Source organism: Pholcus phalangioides, unplaced genomic scaffold (genome assembly GCF_987345545.1).
Source record: "Pholcus phalangioides strain wild (caught in Gottingen) unplaced genomic scaffold, Ppha-v1.0 ptg000017l_1, whole genome shotgun sequence".
NCBI classification, from domain to species: Eukaryota; Metazoa; Arthropoda; class Arachnida; order Araneae; family Pholcidae; genus Pholcus; species Pholcus phalangioides.
In genome coordinates this window covers 36,033,826-36,060,078 of record NW_028301610.1, presented here as the reverse complement: position 1 = coordinate 36,060,078, position 26,253 = coordinate 36,033,826, and the positions used below count along the sequence as shown (strand labels likewise).

General features: G+C 35.0%; 1 protein-coding gene across 1 annotated transcript; it reads left to right on the top strand.

Moving 5' to 3' along the window:
• On the top strand, positions 1 to 24,329 carry LOC149072963 (uncharacterized). The gene is made up of 9 exons (XM_089246122.1): positions 1 to 275; positions 8,504 to 8,573; positions 10,340 to 10,476; positions 10,874 to 10,979; positions 13,291 to 13,385; positions 14,338 to 14,434; positions 21,914 to 22,012; positions 22,626 to 22,739; positions 24,010 to 24,329. Exons 2-9 carry the CDS (start codon positions 8,522 to 8,524, stop codon positions 24,195 to 24,197), a joined length of 888 nt encoding a protein of 295 aa, XP_089102248.1. The 5' UTR covers positions 1 to 275; positions 8,504 to 8,521; the 3' UTR covers positions 24,198 to 24,329.
• The last annotated feature ends 1,924 nt before the right edge of the window (positions 24,330 to 26,253 follow it).

Genomic DNA, 26,253 nt, shown 5'->3' with positions numbered 1-26,253 from the left:
AAAGAAGAAGAAGGGGGGGGGGGAGAAGGGGGGAAGTGATGTGTGCTTCTGATTGCGGTTTCGATTGCATTTCTAATTTTGGTCGACCTCATATTTATCTAACTTGTTATTAGTCATTGTGAGTGGCGTTTCGTTGCAATGAATGCCTCAAGAAATTTAGTTGCATACACATGATTCAACATATCCGATGTTTCACAGGCTGAGTATTCGATGTTTGCATTGTTGCTGAATTTTCGTTAATCAAGTAAAGGGTTTTCAACATTTTTTAATAAAAGGTATTTTGTTTCATTTTCACAAATTTTTAATTATATAGCGCATCTCTCTACAGAATGATTTTCACTGATCCGGATGAAACCTATGCTGTTATAGTTTATTTTTTCAATATTATACATAAAATTGTAGCTGAGATTCAAAATCGAATCTGAATTCGTTAAGCAGCCATTCCATTCAGTTTTTTTTAAATCATTAGAGATTATTGAAAATCTTATTTTCCTCTTCTTAATGTATGATTTTCTAGCTTTTCTAATTTGAACGAATTGTGATTGAAATCTGAATGTCTCTCTGATTTTCCTATTAACCCGTAAATGGTGTTGTGAGAATTCTGTGCATAAGTGACGTCGTGGTGCCATTTCGCCTCCAGCAAGTATTGATTTATTTACAAAATCAACAAAAAGATTTTTCATAAAAGCAATGGGCAAGCACTTCATTGATTAATTAACCCCCTAACTGTCGATGGAATCTTACATGATCCGCTCCTCAGTGCCACCTTTTTTCAATCACAAAGAGTTAAGGCATTTATATATACACCCGTGGCAGTTAAGGTGGTTAAGTCACTAAAAATTTTTTTCAATTTTCTTTAATTATTTTCTCAAAATGATCTTTTACTGAGGAAATGTAAGTTGTAAGGAAATGTAATTACATCTGAAGGAAATGGGTCATGAAAAGGCATGCATGAGTTTTGTAATCTTTTGTAATTGGATAGGTTCTTTTTCCCACAAATGAAAAAGACACCTGACCTGAACACACAGCAATGAGTCTGGAAATTGTCCTAAACGATAGTCCTCATCTCTCTCGTCATTTAGAGTAAGGTTAATTTGTAAGCATTATCATAGTGTATGCTTATTTGTGCGTTTTATTGTATTATTTTATTATATGATGATTATTGTTTTGTGTGTATTATTTATAATTAGGGCTCAGATTTTTATGACGTGTCATATTTTTTTATGTCAAGTCATACTTTTTTTATGACAAGTTATATTTTGGGCATTTCAAGCGATCAGTCATATTTTAGGAATTTTCAAGCAATCTGCCATATTTTAGGAATTTTCAAGTAATCAGTCATATGTTTTAGTCATTTTATCAGCGCAAATTTTAATCTGTAGGCATTACTTGTGAGATGTTTACAATGAATTTTTGACTTTTTTTTTTGGAAAAAAACTTTTGCATTCCCAGTGGCCACTTGTTCTTCAAGGATCCTTTTGATATGTTTCTGAATGGCACGCCTAGCACTTGTGAAAGATGTTTTTCATTCGGGCACTCAAAATCTTTGCATTCAATGCATTTTTGTCATGCCTAAACACAGGAAGTTTTGTCAGCAGGGGCAGACTTGGTTTTACCCCCACTCCTTTTCACTGTCGAATTATGTTTGAGGTTATGTTTTAGCATTATGTTTTGAGGTGAATTTTTTTTCTTCAAATTTTCCCCCGTAAAATTGCCACTTCCTCAAGTTTGGTAGTTGCCCCCCCCCCTTTTCCCTTTTTTCAATCCTGACACTACCTAAAGTTAATGTTCAAAGTAAGTTACAGGATTTTATCCAGGACTTTGGGGAGAATATTTTCAGCACTGATGGTAGCTGCTGTGCGGTCATGTGGGCATCGTGAGGGATTTGCATTACAAGGACCTGGGACCAAGTCCCACTGGTGGAACAGTGATGGATGGCTGAAGTTTTTTTTTCCCTGTCTTTTTCTAGCTTAATTTCTTTCTTCTGTCTTTTTCTTGCAACAGATCCTACAACCATGGTCACAACCAAAAATAAAAATTGACACTCTCTCCTGAGGCAAGTACGGGTACCCATTTTGTGTGGCACCCCATTCTTGTAATCCTGGTAGAAAAAAAGCAAACTTGGCGTCCTTCCTGGTTCAGCACTTGGGCCACCACACCCCCCTCTGCTTTTCCCTAGTTGCGGCCCTGCTTACAACTCTACAAATATTCAAGCATTACCCTTCACTCACAATTCAAAACACAGATGGCAGCACTAACTTCATGCTGAACTCTAGATATGCATGCAGACATATAGGTATATCAGGTTACGAAAAGAACATATATACATACACTTTCGGCCAACTCACATCAGAAAGCGGATAAAATGGCAGTAAATTGCCCAATGACAGTGCACCAGAGTTGTGCTCTGTGTAAAAGAAGGACCGATGTATCATACTATATCACCATATATAACCACTATACTGACCGTATATGACGACTATATCATATTTTGTTAAATATGTTGAAAGTTCCAGCAGAAAACCAATTTGATGTGTACAGCAACATTACAATTCAGCTTGAGAAACAATCAACAAGATTGCTGATAGTAGACTCCTGCTTTATGACAAGCCTTCTCCAAATATTGCTTCATAGGATAAGTTTTATTAAATTTTCAAACTTTTGCAAAGTAGTTTCCTCAAATATTTCTCTCGTAGAAGAAACTAAACAATAGCAGTTTTTTTAACATGAAACTGCATCTCATGAAATTCAGTGTGATTCTAGAATGTACTAAAAAACAGTTAATGTGCATAAAGTAGGCATTGTTTTCATTTGAATATGGTGAGAGAATTTTTATTGCAATGGTAAATTGATGTATAGGTATATCAGGCTTATTTTTTAACTTAACATGATAAGAAGCAATAATTGAAAAAGAAGAGATGAAATAGTGGGAAAATTATAAAGCCATATTTTTTTTAATTTTAAGGTTATATTTTCATGGGTTTTCAAAGTCATAAATGCTTGCATATTCTCAAGACTTTTAGGTCATAAAAATCTGAACCTTATATTATTATTGTTCTGTATTATCGATTGAATGTCATTTTTATGTGAATGAATAATTGTGGAATGATTCATCTAAGTTTCCATTATTTCCTGTGGGGAAGTTTGATTCAATATGTGTGAGGGAACAAATTAATTATTAATTCGTTCTGTGATCATGCTCGTTATCCAGCGTTCCACTGTGCAAAGACCACAACAGGCAAAATGCCCAATGAGGTGGCTTAAAGAAAGATGACCATAAAAAATATGGATGTCAAATATATCTAAAATACAGTAAAACCTTGTTAAGTCGTCACACTCTGGTTAAGTCGTCATTTTTCTTCAGGCCCTTCCACCTCTCATAGACAACAATGTTATTAAACCCTCGTTTACTCGTCGCTAATTTCGGTTAACGCGTCACTATGAAAAAGTTTGAGAAAGAGGAACAGACTATTTTTATGGCTCCCATTAAAAAAAGAGCTTATTAACAACATTGCCATATGCTTAAAAGTTACCATAAAATCCTATATACCCAAACAGAACAGTTTAAGTAACGAAAGTTACGCTGGCAAGTTCATTTGCAGACTAAGGTTTTTGGGGACTGTTCAAGCTAGATCTCATTTCTGCATGGGCTCTACTGGAGAAACTGCAAGACACCTAGGCTCTGTTGCAAGAAGCAACGTAAGCACTTCGCTCGCCCCATGGGGGGGGGGGGACCAGGGCATCTCCGGCAAAACCAAAATTTATTGATATCTCAAAGATTACATGTAGTGCAAGGAAATCAAAAATTATGTAAATCGAAGAATCAAATTAATCAAGTTGAAGTCAAAGTGCAACACACACACACAGCTACGGATAATAAATTATCATAGAAAGCATGGACTCTACTAATTTAGGGCTTGAAATTTAAATAAAATATCTTTATTGAAAAAAATCAGACATTTTTTCCCAAGTTGAGGTCTTCTGTTTACTTTTCCCTGCCCCTTTCACTCCGCTTAAGCCTTCATAATTTTTCAATAACTTGAGGTGAAGACTTATCAAGGTTTTACTGTATATCAAAAATACAGCAACCCAATAAGAGCAATAAAAAAAAAATACAGCAGCCCAAAAACAGAACAATTATAAAAAAAAATATAGCAACCCGAAAATAAAGCAATAAAAAAACCAATTGTTGTTGTTAGAAACCATCAAGTCCATTACGACTCTTGGTGACTCTATAGCTCATGGCTCTCCAAGCTGGTCTGTCATTCACAGTATGTCTCATTAGTGCTAACTTCATTCCGGTACTCTCATGGACAGAAATACGGAATACCAGGGCATCATCCCATCATCATCAATGGTGGAGTTAACTGATATAATGTATATGCATATATATGAATTGACATCATCATCATCATGTCCCCCAGCTTTCATTATCGTGCCACTTCAGCCTTTCAAGTGTATCTTTGCTTATGAGTGCTCGGTCTGCCTCTTCTTTTTCTTCAATTTTTCCAAGCATTATTGTTTTTTCTATTGAGCCTTCCGTCATTCATATCCCTCCAGACAACTGAGGTCTTCTAGTGTAAACATTTTCAAAAAATCCAGTCTCTGTTCATAGCTTAAGCCTTGTGTGCTATCAGGAGAATGCGTGGCTCTTCTGTGCAACCCCTGAACCACGTCAATGTCTTTCTGTAAGTATGGTTTCTAAAACCATATGGCATACTCCAATCCAGGAAGAACTAAGCCTTGAAAAGTGGAAGGTCACTTTAGGAAAATGCAAAGAGACCTTTTTGACAATGAAACTGAGTATTCTGTATGCTTTTTTGGCCACTGCTGAACAATATTCAGAAAACCATCGTCATCAGCAAAAAGTTGCTCATCTATGAGAATTCCCAAATCGCTGCTCCTAGTTGCATCTGGAATATCACCGCCATCCAACTCGTAAGTGAAACATGGGTTGTTCGAACTAAAATGAGCAACCATGCACTTGTCAATGCTGAAAGTGATGTTTCGATCATTAGCCCATAGTGCGATCATATTCAAGTTTGTCTGGAACCTCTCCCTGTCGCTTTGATTTCCAACTACCTCCTATGAGTTTCATATCACCTGTGAATTTGCTCACAATCCCATCAATACTTTGATTGATCTTATTGATTAAAAGTGAAAAAGAATGGGACCAAGGAGTCCTTTAGGGACTCCACTTTCCACAACTGTCTAATTAGAAAATTTTTGTTAACTATAACCTATTGTAACCCATCTCTTAACCACGATTCTATCCAATTCAGCAAGTTGCCTCCAATCCCAATCTCATGCAAATGCTTTAAGAGTCTACCATGTTAAACCTGATCTAATGCATTTTGGAAATCAGAATGAACAATGTCAACATTTTTTCATTTTTCCAAAGGCTTAGTTATATGATCATAGAAGCAAAGGAGGTTGGTTACACATGACTTCCCCTTCCTGAACACATGCTGATTTTCCAACATTGCATTATTCTTGTCTATCCTCTTCACCAATTGCCTTTTGATAATAACTTCCAAAATTTTTGAGGGAGGGCTAATCAAACTCACTGCACAATAATTTCACACGGTTTCTCTACCTTTTTTAAATATTGGAACCATATTAGCAAGCTTCCAATCCAAATTGAGGACGATACCCTCATCAACACTACTCCTGTAAATCTGTGCAACTGGTTTCAGCAGTTCATTAGCATATTTTCTAAGGACCCTAGGAATATATTATCTGGTCCTGGTGCTTTGCTTGCATCTACATTTTTTAGAAGTTTTAGAACATCTGCATCTTCTACTTGAATTTCGTTGAGGACTTTATCACCTCATGACACACCTGTACTTTGGATATCACCTTCACTATTAAAAACTTACATAGACACAAGCAAGATGATACAAAAGCTGCAGACAACACAAAGGAGCATGGAAAGACGTATGTTAAGCATCACAAGGGGAGAGACAGAAAACGAATAACTTGGATAAGAAGCCACACAAAAGTATACGATATCATGGAAAGAATTAAACATTTCAAATGGAAATGGGCTGGACATATTGCAAGAACACATGACAACAGATGGACCGCAAGTATTCTGGATTGGTACCCTGTGGTATTAAACATCCAAGAAGGTGTCCCCACTTAAGATGGATAGACGAGATCCAAAAAGTAGCTGGAGTCAATTAGATGGCAAAATCATCAGACTGGTAAATTTAAAAGGAAAAATGAAAAAATTTAGAGGAGACATTCATCCAGCAGTGGATCGAAAATGGATGATGATTAAAAACTGATGCGAAAAAGTCATTGAAAGCACTACCCATGCCTAGCATTCCCTAAACCCACCTATCGAGAGGGGGGGCCTTACATCCATTATTGCTGTACCTGAAAAATGATTTCAGGTCAGAGCCACTGTTTATCTGCCAACCTAGGCTTAACTTCGTTTTTACTATATTCTTTATAAATTTCTTCAGCACCCTTTTTTCAGTAAATGATGATGGGTTACTTTTTGTACTCTCTGAATGCCCTCTCTTTTCAAGATAAAAATTACACACACACGCTATCTGTAAACCAGAGGGAGTGTGATGAACAAACTTACTTTTTATATGAAGGGTCCTTTTCATAAAGGGTATGACATGCAAAACAGAGGAGAGTTTTGTCTTGAAGTCTTCCCAGTGACATACCACACCTACTGATTCTAACCAGTCTTTAAAAATTATTGCTAACCGTTCTTCGATAACAAGGAGCCATTCTTTTGTTGTTAAGTTTATCCGTGAAGAAACTACAAACAAAGCTAACAACCAGGTGATCACTAAAAGAAAAGTTGTCTCCAACCGAAACATGTTCAACAAGATCATCGGAACTAGTGAAAATCAAATTCAAAATAGAAGTTCCCCTAGTAGCTTCTGACAAGGGCGTAGCCAGGGGGGGGGGGGGACTTGGGGGTCTGGCCCCCCCCCGAAATGTGAGAAAATGACCGAAAAAAGGGAAAAAGATGGCCAAATCCATTGTTCTGTCACTTTGGTCCCCCCCCCCGAAATGAAAGTGGTCCCCCCCCCGAACGAAATTTCTGGCTACGCCCCTGGCTTCTGATACCTACTGATACAAAAAATTATTGAGCACAAACTTGAGAAAATCTCGCTTATATTTATCTCTTGCCAATGGGTTCTCCCAATCTATACCTGGATAATTAAAATCCCCTAATATTACCACCCGCTTATGTTTACACATGTAAGAAATTTCTCCATGAAGCTTGGAGATGAATCTGGATCACGATTCAGTGGGTTATAGCAAACTCCTACAACAAGCTTATGACACTTGTGACACTTTTAATTTTCAAGCTCATTTCATGTAAATCAAGACTCCACCACACTTCCTATCAGATTTATTTCTTACAAAAGTATTGTATCCTGACATGTGTAAGAAGGATTCATCTCCCATCTCTATCGTTTGCCCAAGATTCTGTAATGACTACAAGGTCTAGGCTAGTGTTTCCCATTTTTTTCTTTGCTATGCCCCACTTAAGCATCTTGTAAAATCCTGATGCCCCTAATAAAAGCCATGGGGGGGGGGGGGGAGATATATGGCTTAAGATAATAGAAAATTGTAAAAAAGTTAAAATATTGGAATTTTTTTTTTTTAATGCTGTTTCAGTCTATTTGTGTAAATTTGAAAATGTTTTTGAAGGTTAAAAACTTGAAATTTCTTTGGAATGATTCTCTCTGTGCTCGTCCGAAACCTTAAAATTAGCCAGTGTATTGTCCCCCCCCCCCCAGAATTCACGTGCAGGAAGCCCAAAACCTGGAAAGCCCTATAACCTGGTCAAAAGCACAAGTTTTCAACCTTTAACAATGTGCAGGCAAAAAAAAAATCCATGAGCCCAATATGGTCAATAAGTCATACTGTGATATTTTGATTCTAACATTAGCGTCTTAACAGGTAAACCCAACAGGGCTTTGAGGCAAATAGGGAGCCTTACATTACTGGAGAATTTCGCTTATTCTGAGATAATTTTTTCATTTAAATATGAGTTTTCATCTATACTTAAATTATGTCCTCATTCAATATGATGATTCATTAATTTGTGAATTATTTTTTCATTGAATATGAATTTCTTTAATTCGGAAATTATTTTTCATTGAATGAGGAATTTTCATTAATCTCAAATTATTTTCCCACTGAACATTAATTCTGAGAAATTATTTTTTCATCAAATACAAAATTTCATAAATTATGATTGCTCCCTTAAAAAATCAAATTGCCCCCTTAAAAATTACATTGCTCCCTGTGGGGCATTAGCCGCAAGTTGGAAATCATGGGTCTAGGCCCTCCACAGCTCTCATAGTTTCTAAAAAAATCTCTCTTATTACCCAAGCTCCCGGCATTATTTAATTGTCTTACAAAATACCCAAATACAAATTTACATTTTTGTGTGCAATATGTATATAAATAAATAAATATATATGTATTTATTTCAAGATTGCAAAAGTTATATTTATATTTTCAGAGAAATTGCATAAGAGTAATGGTGAAAGTCACAGTTGTTGGTGCTGGTAGACTGGGGTTAAAGATTGCTGGTAAGAGATAGGGGGAATGGAAATATAATTTTATAAATTAGTTGTTTATTTTTATTTCTTTATTTTATTTTCAAGCTTAGATTTATAACTCTACAGATGGTGAAATGATTAAAGATTTCAGTTTGACAAAGTAATAAAGTTTTAAGGTGTTTGAATAGGTTATCCTAAAAAGTTCTGAGAATTTTTGGCAGGTGTATATTTCAGCTGTGTGTAAAACAGGGGTAATTGCGTACAAAATTATCTATTCTATTAGAATCTACTGAGATGACCATTCTAGCCTTTATTGTACAGTGAAACCTGTATGAAAAGGAACATCGAAAGACTTAAATTATTTCGTTCCAGACAGGTTTTCGTGTTATAAAGGTGCATACAAAAATATGTGCAGTAATTTATTTGTCATTTGGCAAAACTTAAATTTTGAGAATATGACCCTAACTACTATAAACCAACGAGCATTAAACAGAGACACGCATATTATTATTTTGAATTTTTTCATGTTTGCAGTTTCAAATTACTGTAAATTCGATATTTCATATTCAATGCGCAAAAAGCTACACTTCCATATAAAACATTTTCCTGAATGGCAATAGAATGAACCCTTTTGTCAAAAATGAAAAATTTTTAATATTTAAAATAAAAAATTGAGAAATATTGTGTACTTTTTTTAAAAAATAGTGGTAATGAGATCAACAACCCCACTAACGTTTGTGGAAGAAAGATTCTACATCTATGTAACACTTAAATTTTGCTTTTCTCTTGCGTCTTTGACCTGCATTCTTGTGTTTAAATGCAAACTAAATTGTGAACAATAATACAGTCTCCCTCACTTATTTTTCTCCCAAAATAGTTGGAAATTAAAATGGAAATTATCAACATTTTTTCAAAAAACAGGAGTGTTTTCTGACAAAAGCTGCCATTTACATCGTAGATGAAATGCTAAACAGATCTTTACTAAATTTTGAATCATAAATCTGCTTTTTTCCACCCAAGCCCAACCCCTAACTTCCAGAAAGTTAAGGTAGATAATAAACATTCATTGCTTTTCCAAGAAGTAAAAGGGTTTCCTAACAAAAGGGGGGGGGGATCCGTGCAACTTATCTTCCTCTCATTCGAAAGACAAAAACTTGTACTTAGACAAAAAATTCTTTCCATTTTAGTTGTTTTTAAATCTAAAATTTGACTAAATATTCCTTCCGTTTTTCCACGTCAGACAGTTTCTATCTTAAAGAAGTTTCCCATGATTGAAAAAGCATTAATTATCCACTAGGCTATTTTTCTGCTCTGTTCAAGACAGGTTTCCATCTCATACAGTGTCTGTCTTAGACAGGTTTCACGTAATTAATATATTTCAACTATTTTTTAACAGGGAACTTCTATATGGGGTTCTAATATGGGGTGATGTTTTTAGAAGTTTTAAATCTGGAAATTTCTTGGTTCACAAGTTGTTTGAGTTAGAAAAGGCTTGAGTTTTCGCTCTGCATACATAGCTTAAGATACATATTGGATAAAAAATAGAGTAGGCCTACATAGGTCAGAATTTTCACTGTTTGAAAGACCTTCATGGGATGAACCTACAAACTTGACAAAAATTAATAATACAAATTTTTTATGGAATCCTTAATAAGTGATTTACATTATACTGTCATTTTCTAATATTGTTGCAAATAAGCTTTGTACATCAGAGAGTTTTCATGATTTTATTTAAGGCCCAATAATCATTATCCAGCAGTTTTTCTGTTAACAGTTTAAAATTTAAAATATTTCAGGAAACCTTGCTTATTGTGGGCATGATGTTCAAGTATATGACAGTGATTCAGAAGTGCTTGAGAAAGTGAATTCAAGACTTCAAGAAGATAAGACAACTCTGATAGAAGATGGAGTGTTGAGAACTCCTGATTTTATAGTATGAACAGTTAGTATTTAGCTTAACCTAAGGACAAATAGAATAAAAATGTTTTGAGAAAGGCAGTGATTGAAATATTTGTGTGAAATACACACAGATGTTATACAATGTTGCATTCTGTTGACTTTTGTCCAAGCTAAGATTATATGAAACACTTTACATTTTATTTCATATGGTCATGTTGTTTCATGCTCATTTTGATAAATAAGTGTCATTGAAACAATTTATGTTCAAAATGCTTAGTGGTGTTTCCTTTCCCATAAATGCTGTCAGTCATTCATTGTGTAAAAGATATGAGCGTGTTAGTCAATTTTGTTTTGTGAAATCAAGTAAAATATTTCAGTGCATAGATAAGATTAACAGGTCTTCTAATTCATGTTTCTTTTTTCCCCCAAAGGGAAAACTGCATTGCATAAAGTACTTGGAAGAAGCATTACAGTCTTCAGACTTCATATTTGAAGCAGTACCTGAGGATTTGTCATTAAAACAGGAAATTTTTGAACGTAAGCAAAAAAGTGTTGCTTTTAATTTGCAATCAAAAACTAGCTTCAAGAGTTTGATCCTACATACATGAGTTTTAAAAACTATTTCATCAGCAGTATGCTTGAAAGCTAACTTGAGGATGCAATAAAAATTAGTTTTAGCCTCCAATGAAAGATTGGTTTAATTTTTAAAAAATAATATACACTGCTGGCCACCCAAATTGCAACACCAAGAAAGACAAGAGATATCGCAACAATATTTATTTTGTAGATAACATGTTGACCAAGCATCAAATGATTAAATTTATAGACTTCTGTGAAGTGTGGTTCCTGCCAAAATCAGTAGCTAGAGTAGCCGCCATTGTTGGAGATCACCGCTGCCACACTCCTCGGCATTGATTCAAAGAGACTTTGGATGTGTTCTTGGGGTACAGCAGACCAAGCAGCTTCCACGCGTTGCCAAAGTTGATCTGGTGTGGCAGCTGGGGATGTAATCTGGGTCAATCGTTGAGCAACCATGGACCACATGTTTTCTATCGGCGAAAGATCCGGAGAGCGAGCTGGCCAGGGAAGCAATTCAATCTGGCGATTGACGAAGAACCTTTGGACAATGCGTGCCATGTGTGGTCGCGCATTATCCTGTTGAAATATGGCTGTGGGCAAGCCCTGAAGGTAAGGAAGGACAACTGGCTCCAACACCTCGGAGATGTAGCGCTGCCTTTTTAAAGTGCTGGCAATGTGTACTAGAGGAGTGCAAGAGTGATATCCAATACCGCCCCATACCATAATACCCGGTGCAGGACCAGTGTGGCGGTGCATAACGCAGCTGTTCAGCATCCTCTCTCCACGGTGTCTCCAGACTCGAATCCGACCATCGTGGTGTTGCAGACAGAAGCGTGACTCGTCAGTAAAGACAATTTCATTCCATTGTGCTGTCCACATCCTTCTTTCATCGCACCATTGGCGGCGGAGACGTCTGTGGTTCTGCGTCAAGGGTAGACGAAGCAATGGACGTCTTGCGGACAGACCACTCTGCTGTAAACGGCGTTGAATGGTACGCGCAGAAACTGGATGATGCGGTACAGACTGAATGTGTTGTGCTATGGTTCATGATGTGGCTGAGCGATCCATCACTGCCATACGCACAATACGCCTGTCATCACGTGAAGTGGTGCACTGAGGTGGATGCGATCGAACACGTCGGTCCGTCGTACCCTCCTGCATCCAACGATCACATATCCGCATTACAGTTGTTTGGTTTCGTCCAACACGACTACCGATTTCCCTGAAAGATAATCCACAATCTCGGTAGGCCACTATCCTTCCTCTGTCGAACTCGGATACTTGATCAAAAGATGATCGCTGTTTTCTACGAGGCATAATTGATCGTTTTTTTGAAAAAACCACAAGAAAAACACAATTGCCGTACTTCAAATCGTCGGAATCTCCAAGCCTTAAATAGCGCTTTGAAGTGGCGCCACAGGCGCGCGTGATGTGCGTCTGCGCTGAAATTCTAATCATTTGCATATCTCACCTCCGCTAATGTATGTTGTAAATTTCATATTATTTGCATGCTTCCTTCAGGGTGTTGCATTTACGGTGGCCAGCAGTGTACATCTACTATACTGATGAAAAAAAATTGCTGGGTACAATGTTCCCTCTTAACTTCATTGATGAGCAGCTGCACATAGGCAAAATGTTCCAGTGCATATACCGGTAGAATCACTTTAACTGTTAATGATGCATATAGTTGCATTTCACATGTCTTATTATGCAGATTAATTGGTCAGTGCAAGTAAAAAAAAATTTTGTGCGGAAAAAATCCAATCTTCAAAATCAAATGAACTGATCTGCTGCAATGTATAGTTGAGCAGAATCTTTGCAAAGTGTTACAACAAGCCTCATCCTTACCCTTTGAATATATTACACTATAAAGTTGATTCAAAATGTTGAGGTGTGAGAGAATAGACTCTGTAAAAATTATTGTAGATGTGTTATCTTTGTCATTTTTGTTTATAAACCTGAAAAAGACCACAAGCTTTATAACTTAAAATAACTGGATTGTAATTCTTTTGTTGCTCAACTTCTGTAGCAGAAATAGTTTCTCTTGATTTGTACTATAACTTTTTTTATTTTGTTGGTAGATTTCAGGAACATCCTATATATTTTACAAATGCATATGAAAATAACTAAATAAATAAAATGTAAATGCACTCAACATAAATTTTGAAAATATATTTTTATAGCCATATTTTAATTTCATTATATGAACTTAATGCCAAATATATAGACAAAGTTCATTTTCTGTTTTCAAACATTTTTGTTTTTGCAGGGATATCCATATTCTGCAAGCATGATGCCATAATAGCAACAAATTCTCTTAGTTTTCATTGTGATAAGGTAGCAGAACGAGCGAATCGTAAAGAAGTAATCACAATTACTTTTTACTCCCACTAATTTACCATTAAAACCAACTTATTGACAATTTAATAATACCAGACAAATTCTTGAGCATACATTAAGCTAGTGTGAATTTTATTTTTTACATGAATGATATAATAATTAAGGCATTTGATCTTGGGTACTCTGATAAGGTATCCTAACAAGAAAATTACGAAGAAGTAATCTCTCCGAAGGTTTTTTAACAACTGGCTGTTGCAAAGATATATTTTGGAAAGAGAGAAAATTCAACTGCCCCTGCGGGGAATCGAACCCACTGCGGGGAGTCTGGTCCAGCCATCCATGTAAGGTTCCTTTCAGTGTACACGAGCTCCAAGGAAAGATTGAGAGATTCGGTGCCTCTGTAGTCTAGTGGTCTAGGGTGTTCACCTGGAAAGTAAAAGGACGTGGGTTCGATTCCCCGCAGGGGCAGTTGAATTTTCTCCCTTTCCAAAATATATCTGTGCAACAGCCAGTTGTTAAAAAACAACTGGTTGAGTGCAACCACAGGTTTCATTGTAAATATTGTTCGTCTTGATGGGTATTATCACCATCAAATTTTTTTCTAAACAGTTCACAAACATCCTGCATGAGTATTTAATTATGAAAAAAAAATTGTGTAATAAAACTTTTTAATTAATAAATCATGACTATGCAAATTAGTATGGCTTATTATGAGAAATCATTAATTGCACCAGTCAAATGTGAAAGTTAAATTACATGAATTTTATATTGGATAACTCAAACTATGACTGAATAATAATAAAATTTACAGATCGATCATATTTGCAATAATTTTATGATGCAACTAAATTATTCTGTTTCCATGAATTTTTTTTTCAATATATTCTATTATTAGTTTTCTCACATCATAAAATTATGCTCCATTACAATGTATTTTTGAATTGTGTTATATCATCATTGTACTTAACTTTTTCAGAGATGTTTGGGTTTGCGTTTCCTTTTTCCTGTTTATTACATTCCTGAAGTAGAAGTTACTCCTGGAACACATACTTCTGTTTCTGCACTCCAAAAAGGCAAGTATGCTATTTTCCGTATAAATTTAAGATTGTGTATTTTTTTCCCATGAAATTCTGACAATTGGACTATCAATTACATCCCAATTCATGAAAATACAGTGATATTCTATCAAAGTTGGGAATGTATTCTGTGCTTATATAATTTTGGTTATAACTAGCAGTCGGATAAATTTCAATGTGTATAGGGTTGTGCATCATCATTGTGTTTGACATCCCCCTCCCCCCCAATGCTGCAACACATACATGGTTCGTTATTTACTTATTATTTTTTTATTGGTTTCTTTCTTTTTTCATTGAAGAAAATACATTTTAAAACATTCGTATGATTTTTTTTATTGTTGTAAAATGATGTTATGAGAGTATTCCTGTGAAACTAATGTTGCAATACAGTGAAAGAGTCTGGTATAACAAGTATGACTTATAGTGAGAATCTCGCTATAATGATTGTGTTGTGAGTGATAGTCAAATAGAGCTAATATTAAAGATACAAAAAAAAAATGGTTATAGCGAGTTGATAACTGTGAAGCTTTCGCTATGGTGACAACAAAATTCTCAACAGAGTTTGACAGAGGAAGGATAGTGGCCTACCGAGATTGTGGATTATCTTTCAGGGAAATCGGTAGTCGTGTTGGACGAAACCAAACAACTGTAATGCGGATATGTGATCGTTGGATGCAGGAGGGTACGACAGACCGGCGTGTTCGATCGCATCCACCTCAGTGCACCACTTCACGTGATGACAGGCGTATTGTGCGTATGGCAGTGATGGATCGCTCAGCCACATCACGAACCATAGCACAGCACATTCAGTCTGTACCGCATCATCCAGTTTCTGCGCGTACCATTCAACGCCGTTTACAGCAGAGTGGTCTGTCCGCAAGACGTCCATTGCTTCGTCTACCTTTGACGCAGAACCACAGACGTCTCCTCCGCCAATGGTGCGATGAAAGAAGGATGTGGACGGCACAATGGAATGAAATTGTCTTTACTGACGAGTCACGCTTCTGTCTGCAACACCACGATGGTCGGATTCAAGTCTGGAGACACCGTGGAGAGAGGATGCTGAACAGCTGCGTTATGCACCGCCACACTGGTCCTGCACCGGGTATTATGGTATGGGGCGGTATTGGATATCACTCTCGCACTCCTGTAGTACGCATTGCCGGTACTTTAAAAAGCCAGCGCTACATCTCCGAGGTGTTGGAGCCAGTTGTCCTTCCTTACCTTCAGGGCTTGCCCACAGCCATATTTCAACAGGATAATGCACGACCACACGTGGCACGCATTGTCCAAAGGTTCTTCGTCAATCGCCAGATTGAATTGCTTCCCTGGCCAGCTCGCTCTCCGGATCTTTCTCCGATAGAAAACATGTGGTCCATGGTTGCTCAACGATTGACCCAGATTACATCCCCAGCTGCCACACCAGATCAACTTTGGCAACGCGTGGAAGCTGCTTGGTCTGATGTACCCCAAGAACACATCCAAAGTCTCTTTGAATCAATGCCGAGGCGTGTGGCAGCGGTGATCTGCAACAATGGCGGCTACTCTGGCTACTGATTTTGGCAGGAACCACACTTCACAGAAGTCTATAAATTTAATCATTTGATGCTTGGTCAACATGTTATCTACAAAATAAATATTGTTGCGATATTTCTTGTCTTTCTTGGTGTTGCAATTTGGGTGGCCAGCAGTGTATTACTTATCATTGTGCATGCTCTTTGTAACTATTACTCTCAGGTGCTTCTAACAAATAGACACAGAAAAGTCAAAAATTTATTCTCGCTCCCTATTTTCATGCCTTCCCCACCATACAGGCTTTGTGACAATTTTATTTGTTTTTTGTCTTTCTCAGTGACTAGGAGACCACGTTACTACCAGGGCTTATTTGACCAGAACTTGCATTTTAAAGTCTCTAAGCAAATTTTGCTAAAAATGTTATGATTAGCGGGAAATGTTAACAAGTTTACACAGCCATGGAGAAATGAGCAATTATTGAGAATTTTAATTGTTCTGCCAGTCCTCTAAATTTTTTTAAGAATGCAAAAGACATCCTGTAAAATCAACTGTAATACCTCCTCCTCCTCCTAACCAGATCGTCGCCCAGTTCTCTGTCTCAATCAAGAACTATGAGCAAGTGAGCAAAGAATACCTGGGCAAGTATTTTACAAGCTGTAAGTGTATGTAAGGTTGCCAGATTCCAAAACTGAAAAAGCAGGATGCCTGCATGCGCACAATTGGTGACATCACTTTTTCCAACTTTCACAACAGATGGCATCACCATATTGAAAAAAAATTGATCACCACAATAATTTTCCCAACTGAAACAGAACTCCTAACAAAAAGCAAAAACATAAAAAAAGGATCAAATACTGATTTGTTTCCCTTCTCTTATAATATTGTTCTCACTGTCTGACCAGCTTTATTGCTTTGCAGTCCTTGGCTGGAGCACGGACAGCCTTTTTTATGTTTCCTGGAGGAAGCTAGGCCATGGTTAAGGCCTTAGCGAGGATGGGGGATCCCCCTCGAAATGTGAGAAAATGGAAAAAAAGGAGGAAAGATGACTAAATCTATTATTCTACCCCACTTTGGTCCCCCTCTGAACAAAATTTCTGTCTACGGGTCTGACCAAGTTATAATAGCATCTGCTCTGCTTGAAGGCAACTTGGGTGCTTGTATTCTCGGTATTTCGATGGCAATTGGTCAAAGCATGCAAATGTGTGGATAAAAAACACAAAGAAATTCATATTAATGAAGAGATATATGTTTTAGAGTGAATTTTTTTTTGAAACGTAGGAAGACGCTTGAAATGACATTAAAAGAAAAAAAAACCCAGGAGGGCTGGTAACCCTAAGTGTCAACCTAGTGTGAAGTTTCTTTCTATGTGATGCATGTTATAGTGCTGCCATCTATATTTTGAACTGTAAAGTGAAGTGTAATGACTGAAAACTGCACTGTTTTAGACCTGTTGTTCCCAGTGGCAAGAATTCTTAACGAGGGGAGCACCTCGTATTTGCACCTCAAAGTTGGGATCCACAGAAAATCCACTTTAGCTGATTATCACTATGGCGACAGTGGGGTTCAAACTCTGGTCCTCACATTGCGAGTCCATCACTATGACCACTCAACCACCACAGCAAAGCTACTACTATAATACCAGAAATCAATTTCATGACTTGAGCCCTGTTCATCAGGGCTGCAACCAGAAATGAAAATTCACTGTGTCACTTGGGGCAAGTGATCCTTTTGGTGTCCCCTTCCTGTAATTTTGAGTAGAAGAACAGTAAATTCAGTGTCCTTGATCCGGTGCCCATTGCCCTAGATTCTTCTGCTCTTCCCTAGTTGCAACCCTACTGTTTATCTGCAAATATTAGACCAAAATGATTTGAAAAGATGATTGCAACAATTCTTGTAATATCTGTATTATAATTTATATCTTCACAGAACAGAAAATTGAAATTCGTTTATAAAGAGAAGACTGTTATAGCCACTGTTCCTACCATAATTGTAAGCTCTCATTATAATGGACTTTAACAGTAGCTGTTCTAAAGTTTTCAAAAAATATTGAAATATTGAGGTGCTTCTTGCTTATATAAAAATCATTAATTAAGTATCAGCGTAACTTCTATCTATAGCTAGAGAACAACAGCAGCATTGCTCCAGTTGTCCATCACCTAGCTACAACTTTCTCTTAAAAAAAAAATGGATTTACAGTTTGAACCAAAAACAAATTAAAGTTGTTTGAATGGAGATGAATGCAAGGTCATTCATCTGTAAAATATTTAATCCCTCAATGTGATATGATATGTAGGGTATGCATTTGAGGCCCCAGGGCCATACCTAGGTGGGCCTATGCATTAAGACCGCACTGTAGGCATGCTATGTTGTAACCCTACCAACCTCTTGTGTGAATCCGGGGGAGGGCAGCTGCATTTATCAACAGCTTTAGAATCATAACGAGTTTTCAATCCAGTCATGATGAAAACAATTTTCTGAAAACTAGTATCTTCTCTCTCCTAATTTTCTTAATGTTACTTAAGATTCCATTTTTGGTGAGTTTCTGTTGAGCAATATTATGTTTAAATACTATATGTTTCATTGAAAAGAGGGAAAATTCGGTCAGCGTCTAAGGATTAAACAGATTAAAATCTTTCTTTTTTGATTTTTAAAAATTTATTGCTTTTTTGGAAAATGAAATGACCATACTTTTTGATATTCTTGATTTCTTGACATTTTTTTTTACTTGAAGAATTGGGCTAAGCAATGCTGCAGCATGTGCATAAGCTGCCACCAAATCAACTTCACAAATTTCTATTGCTTTTCTATAACCATTTGAATGAACTACCATCATATTATAGGGTTGGGCCCTTTTATTTGTAAAGGGGGTTTTATGTAATAAAACTGGGAATTTAAAAAATTGGGATTTATTTAAGAGGGTAAAGGGAAAGACCACAGGTTCGAGGATTCAGTCACATTTAAATTTAAATAAAATAATTTTTTTTCTTGTTGGGAAAATAACAATAAGATGACTCATAAAAGAAAATTCAGGTTTTGCTTAGCTTCATTCAAGTTTATTCATATAGAATGATAAAAGTCTTGTCACAAAATTTGTTAAATAATTTTTTTTGCAGAAAATTATCCAATTCATATTAAAGAATGCACAAAATAAAGAAAAAATCTTGATGCACAATATCTATTAACTTGATGTTAGATATTGAATCAGGAAAAAGAAATTACCTTAGATATTTTTTATAGCTTATTAACTTGATTCAATATTACCCTTTTTATTTTATTAAAAACCTATACTATTTTTATATTGCAGTATATAAGAAATTTTCCTAATGCTTTTCTATTAAATTTTCTTTCATTTTTCCCCAATTTGCTTTAGCACCTGGGTGATTTATTTTCTGGTACTGTTTATGAGGAGAGTAAAAAACAAACTCTGATGAAATCTCATTTTCTCACTTAAATAATTTGCTTTAATATGATTAAGATCTGCCTCATCCCAGTATATTTTTTTGTGAGCACAGTGATTTAGCACCCAAAGCCATCTGGGGATTTTCTATCTTTGACAGAGCTTCTCTTTATCCCTTTGTAGCACTGCTTGTCTTGTGCAATTTTTATATTTTTATTACGTTTTTTATGCCACCCACTGGCTAGGCATTATCTAGTGTCTTCTTGTATCAGTTCTCGTTCTTGTTCTCGTTCAGTCTGGCTCCAACTGTCAACCGAACATGTACTAAAAATCTCTCTCTCTTCTATTTCTTCTATTAAATAACTTAAAAGAGAAAAGGAATCATGACTGGGTATGTTTTCAAAATAATGAGACATCCACCTGCACTCGCGTCTCCACACCTTCATTGAGGTATTCCCTATGATTACACATTCCTTCTTGGAAAAACACTGAATGCTTATTATCTATCTGAACTAGTTCTGGTGGTCGGGCTTGAGTGGAAGCAGATTTACTATTCAAAATTTAGTAAAAGCTTGTGTAACATTTCATTTATGATGAAAATTGTGATTTTCGCTAGAAAACACTCCTATTTCTTATAAAAAGTTAGATATTTTCGGGAGAGAGTAATAATTGCAGTTATTGTTCACAATGTAGCAATACTGTGTTTTGGCTTCTGCAGAGATTTTGATTCAGTGTAGAGATGGCCAACAGCAACAAGAAATATGTATTGAATTTGAACACAAAAATGGAGTTCATAGAGGCGTAAAAAAAAGCAAAATTTATATATATATATAAATGTTACACAGATATGTAGAATATTTTTCTCTCACAAACAATTGGTTGTTGATCTCATTGTCGCTGTTTTTTAAAAAGGTATGAAATTTTTAAATTTTTATTTTAAAAACAGTGAAACCTCTCTACAGCGATACTCGATATAACAATATCCTTTACTACAATAAATCCCTCTAATAATATTTTTAGGACATTTCTGAAACCGCTATAAAAAACAATATCTTTATATTTTGCTCAAAATCTTTCTGAATTTAATTTTAACTTTGTCTCGTCACTTGTTTTCCTTCTTCTGAAGGCATCTGATTACATCAACATCTTGCACTAAAAAATCACCAAAAGCGAAAAAAAGTTATTGCTACTTTCTGTGTAAGACACAAACGTGTAATATGGTAAACTTCTTTACAGGGCAATGCATCTTAGTGAATTTTTATAATAAATTAATCAATTTTTTTTTAGGGTGCGGTAGCCCAGGTCGATAAGATACTCACCTAAAGTACCAAAGGGTTGTTTAGAGGTGTCACGAGTTCAATACCTGGTTCATCCTTGTCAGAAAACTTTCCTGACACGGGTACAGCAAAAATGGCGACATGGCCGCAGCAATAATTGCTACCGCAGGGAGTCCCCCCTTGAGGGGTTAGCGCACCAACCTCTCGACGAGTGTAAAAAAAACAAGCCTGCCGTTTGGAATCGGCAATAAATTGTAGGTCCCAGTCTAATTAGCCCTCGTGTGCAGAAAACGACAGTGGTGCGACAAAAATGATCAAATGATAAATTTTTTTAGCTGTGAATAAATACATAAAAGCGCATTTTCTGATGCTATTAATAATGTCTGTAGAAAAAATGATAACAACAGCATAAATTTGATCGACGAGTGTAAAAAAAACAAGCCTGCCGTTTGGAATCGGCAATAAATTGTAGGTCCCAGTCTAATTAGCCCTCGTGTGCAGAAAACGACAGTGGTGCGACAAAAATGATCAAATGATAAATTTTTTTAGCTGTGAATAAATATATAAAAGTGCATTTTCTGATGCTATTAATAATGTCTGTAGAAAAAATGATAACAACAGCATAAATTTGATTACACGTAAGGACAATTTACTTTCAATATAACGATAATCGCTCTACCACAATATTTTTCTTGGTTTGCAGAATATCGTTATTTCAAGGTTTCATTGTATTAAAAAAATTTTAATTTCTTTTACAGAAGTGTTAGTGTTCATTCTATTGCTATTCAGGAGAACTTTTTATATTGGAGTTTAACTATTACCACATTTTAAATATGAAGTTTCAAATGTATAGCAATTTGAAACAGCAAACATGAAAAAATTCAAAATAATAATATGCATGTTTCTGTTTACCACTCATTGTCTTATAGAAGTTAGGGTGATGTTCTCAAAACAAGTTTTGTAAACAATAGAAATAAATCACTGCATATATTTTTATGTGCACCTCTATGAAACGGAAACCTGTTCAGAATGGAAAATAATTTCAGTTTCTTGACCTTCCGTTTTATACAGGTTTCACTGTACTTATACATTATGTGTATAAGCCGTTGAAATATACTGTATTCTTCATGCATACAAACAGTTTATAAAACAAAAAATAGTCCCATATATAGATTTTTTGAAACACTGATATCAATTTTGTGTGTAGATGTAACTAGATATACATATTATTTTATATCATAAATAATTTATAGAAATGGTCATATTCTGGTTTTATTTTTTTGACAGTTTCCAAATTCTTGCTTAGTATGGGGAAGAAAACATTCTTCAGGTACACATCTGAGCCATGTATTTTAACTGATGAAGAAAGGAAAAAAAAGAAAACAGGTAGTACGCATAAAAAAAAATGTTTGTTGTACTATATGATTATAATTCACACAAGTTTATCTAAAAGGCAGCTAATATAGCTATGTAGATAGAGGATAAAAAAGGGGAGAGGTATAATATTTCACTTCATGAGCAGTTTTTGTTCTTTAAATCTTTTAGTGCAATTTATATTCCTATAGAGACAATGTCTATTTTAAAATTCACATAAAAGTAGATGTGCCTAGGAACTGTGATCAAATGATTTTGGTTTGATCTATGGAAAAGAAACTTTTAAATCTGTGCTGTTTTTCCAGTTCTTTCTGAAACCAATGTTTTGCATATGAAATACTTGATCATTTTAAATATAAATACCTTCTGCACATTTTTTGTCATCAATAAAAAAAAATTACACCAATCACACACACATTTTACATTTTATAAAATTGAAAGACGTTTTATAAATAGTTTTGAATAAAATTTGTTATGTGTGTGTTTTTAAAATTTTCACACTGTCCAAAATTGTAGAAAGCTCTGGTGTTTTATAAATTCTTCTATTTTTTGCTTTGCATGGATTTAAAGATGAGCAAAATTTCATTCTCTAGCTGTAGTTTGAATTCTTAATTGCTATCTCTAGCATACCTGAAACAAGTGAAAAGAATGCCAAGTTGCCAAACAGACTGCTTCAGGAAAGAATTTCCAGATTTTGTTCAAAAGGCATTAATAGATGAGAGCATGAGTTATTATTTAGGTAAGTATATTATGTTGTGTTAGGCTTCAAATACTATCCAGTCAAATGCTCTCATACCTATCAATTTTACTTATATACATGCAATTTTTTTTTGCCATGCAATTTTAAAATCACGGATCAAAATATGCAGATTCGAAAAGATCTGTGATGATGATTCTTCCAACTTTTCATGGACTATTAATCTTTTTATTTTTTTCTCCCATACTTTTTCATTTGTGAAAATTACTTTTTAATTAATTTTTTTATATATATTGTTTCCTTTTTATATGTTGCTGTGCTTATTTTATAGCTTAGAGCAGTGGTTCTCAACTAGGTAGATATGCTAATAGGGCCACAGGTAAAAATCAAATGAAAGGGGAGCCATGACAAGAAGTTAAGGGAGGTACAGATAGCTGTGAAAAAATTTTGGTGTGAAGAAATCAAGCTTCTAAGTACGATATGGTGTGAAAAAGTTTGACTACTTTGAGAATTTAGTGGAACTATGAGTAGAACCAGGACCATCTTAACGCATGAGCCCATTCAGGCATGGAACCTCATGTCATAGACGACCTACATTATGAGATCTGGTATTATGATTTTCGAAAGTAAGTGAATATGTAAGCTGTCACTTTCCAGTTAAGTACGAGACCCTTGAACATCACTTATTGTAGGGGTTCCATGATGTTGAGACAGCCCTGTGTAGAAGCTTCTCAAAAGAAAGCTCACTGAAGCTCAGGAATCCAAAAGCGGACCTTATTTATACAATTTTTGTTTATAAACTTACTTAAAAAGACCAATAATTAGTAGAAATAGCCTCGTTGGGTAGTTTGCCTGTTGTGGCCCTTATTTGTATAGGAAAGGTCTCTTGGACAGAGGCATATTTTGGGGGGGGGGTGTTAAAAAGTTTTTGCCCTTTCTCTCTTGATGCCAACAAAAAAAAACCATTTCTAAATGCAATATTCATTGAGATATTCATATTCGAAAAATGGACGAAATTTGAGGAAAAACAGCCTTGAATACGGGTAAACACTTTTACCCGCATCTAATACTGTTTTACAGCTGCAACACTGTAAATTTTACTCTAAAACTTTTGCAATATCTTTTAACTTTCAGAAGATTTTTTGCTGCATATATCCATTTATATTTCTTTGTTTGTCTATGCCATCAAATGCATGTACATTGCTGGGTACATTATTTAATGCAAATTTCCTAAATGATGTGTATCCAATTTGGCTTAAAATGCAAATTAATCCTTAAAAATTTCAAAATGGTAATCATATTTTTCCCATAGATGGAAGAGAAATACAAAAAGAAAAAGATTGTGTTGTTTGCATGGATGAAGAGCGCAACTGTGTTTTCTACCCCTGTCACCATCTTTGTACATGTTGTGCGTGTGGAAGAATTCTTCAGAAACAGAATAGCTCCTGCCCAATATGTCGTGAACAAATAATATCCATTCTCCAAGTTTTTCCTTCGTAAATTTGTGTTTCTTTTCTCTTTTACAGATATTTTTTAGCAAATTTATGATGTGTTTTTTACATTTATTTGTGAAATTATATAAAAACATTGAATCTTCAATGTTCCCATGATGTGCATGAATTTATTATGAATCGTCAGTTTTAATAAGTTAAATAAAATACATTTGAGCTCATTTAAGATATTTTCTAGTTTGAGAACTTAAGTTACCTCTTAAACTATTTTCATTTTATGTCTGCTTTAGGGAACATTGTATCCAACTATCTCACCTAATCAATGAAAAAGTCCACATGGGACTTTTATCTGTGTTGATAAGTTCTTGTAGCAACAGTTTCTTTTCTTCCATTGTCTATTGCTTTACCATTTAGTTAGTACTTAGGTTTCTTTTTAATCTTTTGTGAGTAATATCCTTATCTGAAAAATGTTTTTTAATGTGAAGCATCAAAGCATATCAAACTATAATATGGAGTTTATGGTGTCTTTCCACAATTATTGTAATTATTGCCAATTATATATATTGACATCATCAGGAGATGTATAGGCATCTTGAAATTGGGAAAAATAGCTGTTGGCCTATGATCACAACCCACATAAATAGGATGGCTGATTTGATGGGTGATTTTTCCTGTAATTGACTATGCCCCCCCCCCCACAAATCGGAAATCTATTTCTCAAATTTTGTTTCAAAGATGTCACATTTTAGGATATCAAAATGAAAGCTGTTATTTGTATAACATGCACGAACCAGTATGATTACACCAAATATTTTTACATTTTCAAATAGGCAAAAGTTGAAAACATGTTAGGTGCATATCATTCTGACACTGTTGATGGAAAACAAGAAAAAGCATTTTTTGCTTATTAAACAATGACACGAGACTGGAAAAGGTGGTTTTCATTTTTCAAGCACAGAAGACAGTAAACATGGTTGGAGACAGGATTTAACCCTGCTTTACCACAATGCAACAAGATGTATAAAAATAGTTTTTATTTATTCAATAAAATAATGGGGAACATAATATATCAGATTCTTCGATACATCGAGATTATTAATTATTTAAAATGTGCACAGGAACTGAGGATTGATTCATTTTGCAGTGTATTGTTTACAAATGTGTTAAGTGCCTTGCCATCATGGATGGAGATATGGGGTGCATTGTCCCCCCAACAGAAAATAAATATATAATTCTGATTATATATATTTATATAATTATACATAATGAAAACATATAATTATATATAAAGACACATGAAGCAATATCTTTTTTCGATCAGTGACATCAAGAATTTCTTTTGTTTTTTACACTCTTTAATCAATTAAATTATGAATCTCTTCAATCTTATCCATTGCAATATTATATTGATTTTTATTTTTTGTACTCGTCTGACAATCATGCAGGATTTAGTATTTTGCAGGGTATAGTTGCACTCCCTGCTGTTGCTAAAAATAAAAAAAAAGAATTTAATTTTTAAATTTTTCTTTTCTCGCAAAAATTATGTTTTTTTTAAAATGTTTTAGTTTGTTATTTTATTAAGTATTAAGTACCTGTGTTAATTATTATTCATTATAAACTTGCAATGTATCAACCAGTATGGGTCTCTTGACTCTTTTGGCTAATTTTTTTCCCATCTTGAATTTATGTAAGAAATTAAAAAGTGAATTGAAGTATTCTGAGAAAAGTATTCTTAAAAAAATAAATCAAAGTGATGTTTTTTCTTCTGTATGCTTATTTTTGTATTGTTTTGTAATTTATATTTTGACTTTTTTTAAACAGAATTGGAGAACTATTTCAGGTGTAGAAGTGTACATATTGTAAATATATGGGAAAATGAAGGTACTTATTTGCATCACCAAATTTTATACTTTGTAAACTTGATATTAAAGTTTTAATTGTTGATCGTATACCACATTTGCTGTTCCAAAATGCAGCACTGACATGAAAGATTTACTGAAATAGCAAATGTTTTTAGAGCAGAAAGTTGCATGTTTTTATAGCTGATTTTTTTTACGAGTTCGTTATTTTTTTTGAATGTTTAATGTGAATTGAACACTTTAAAA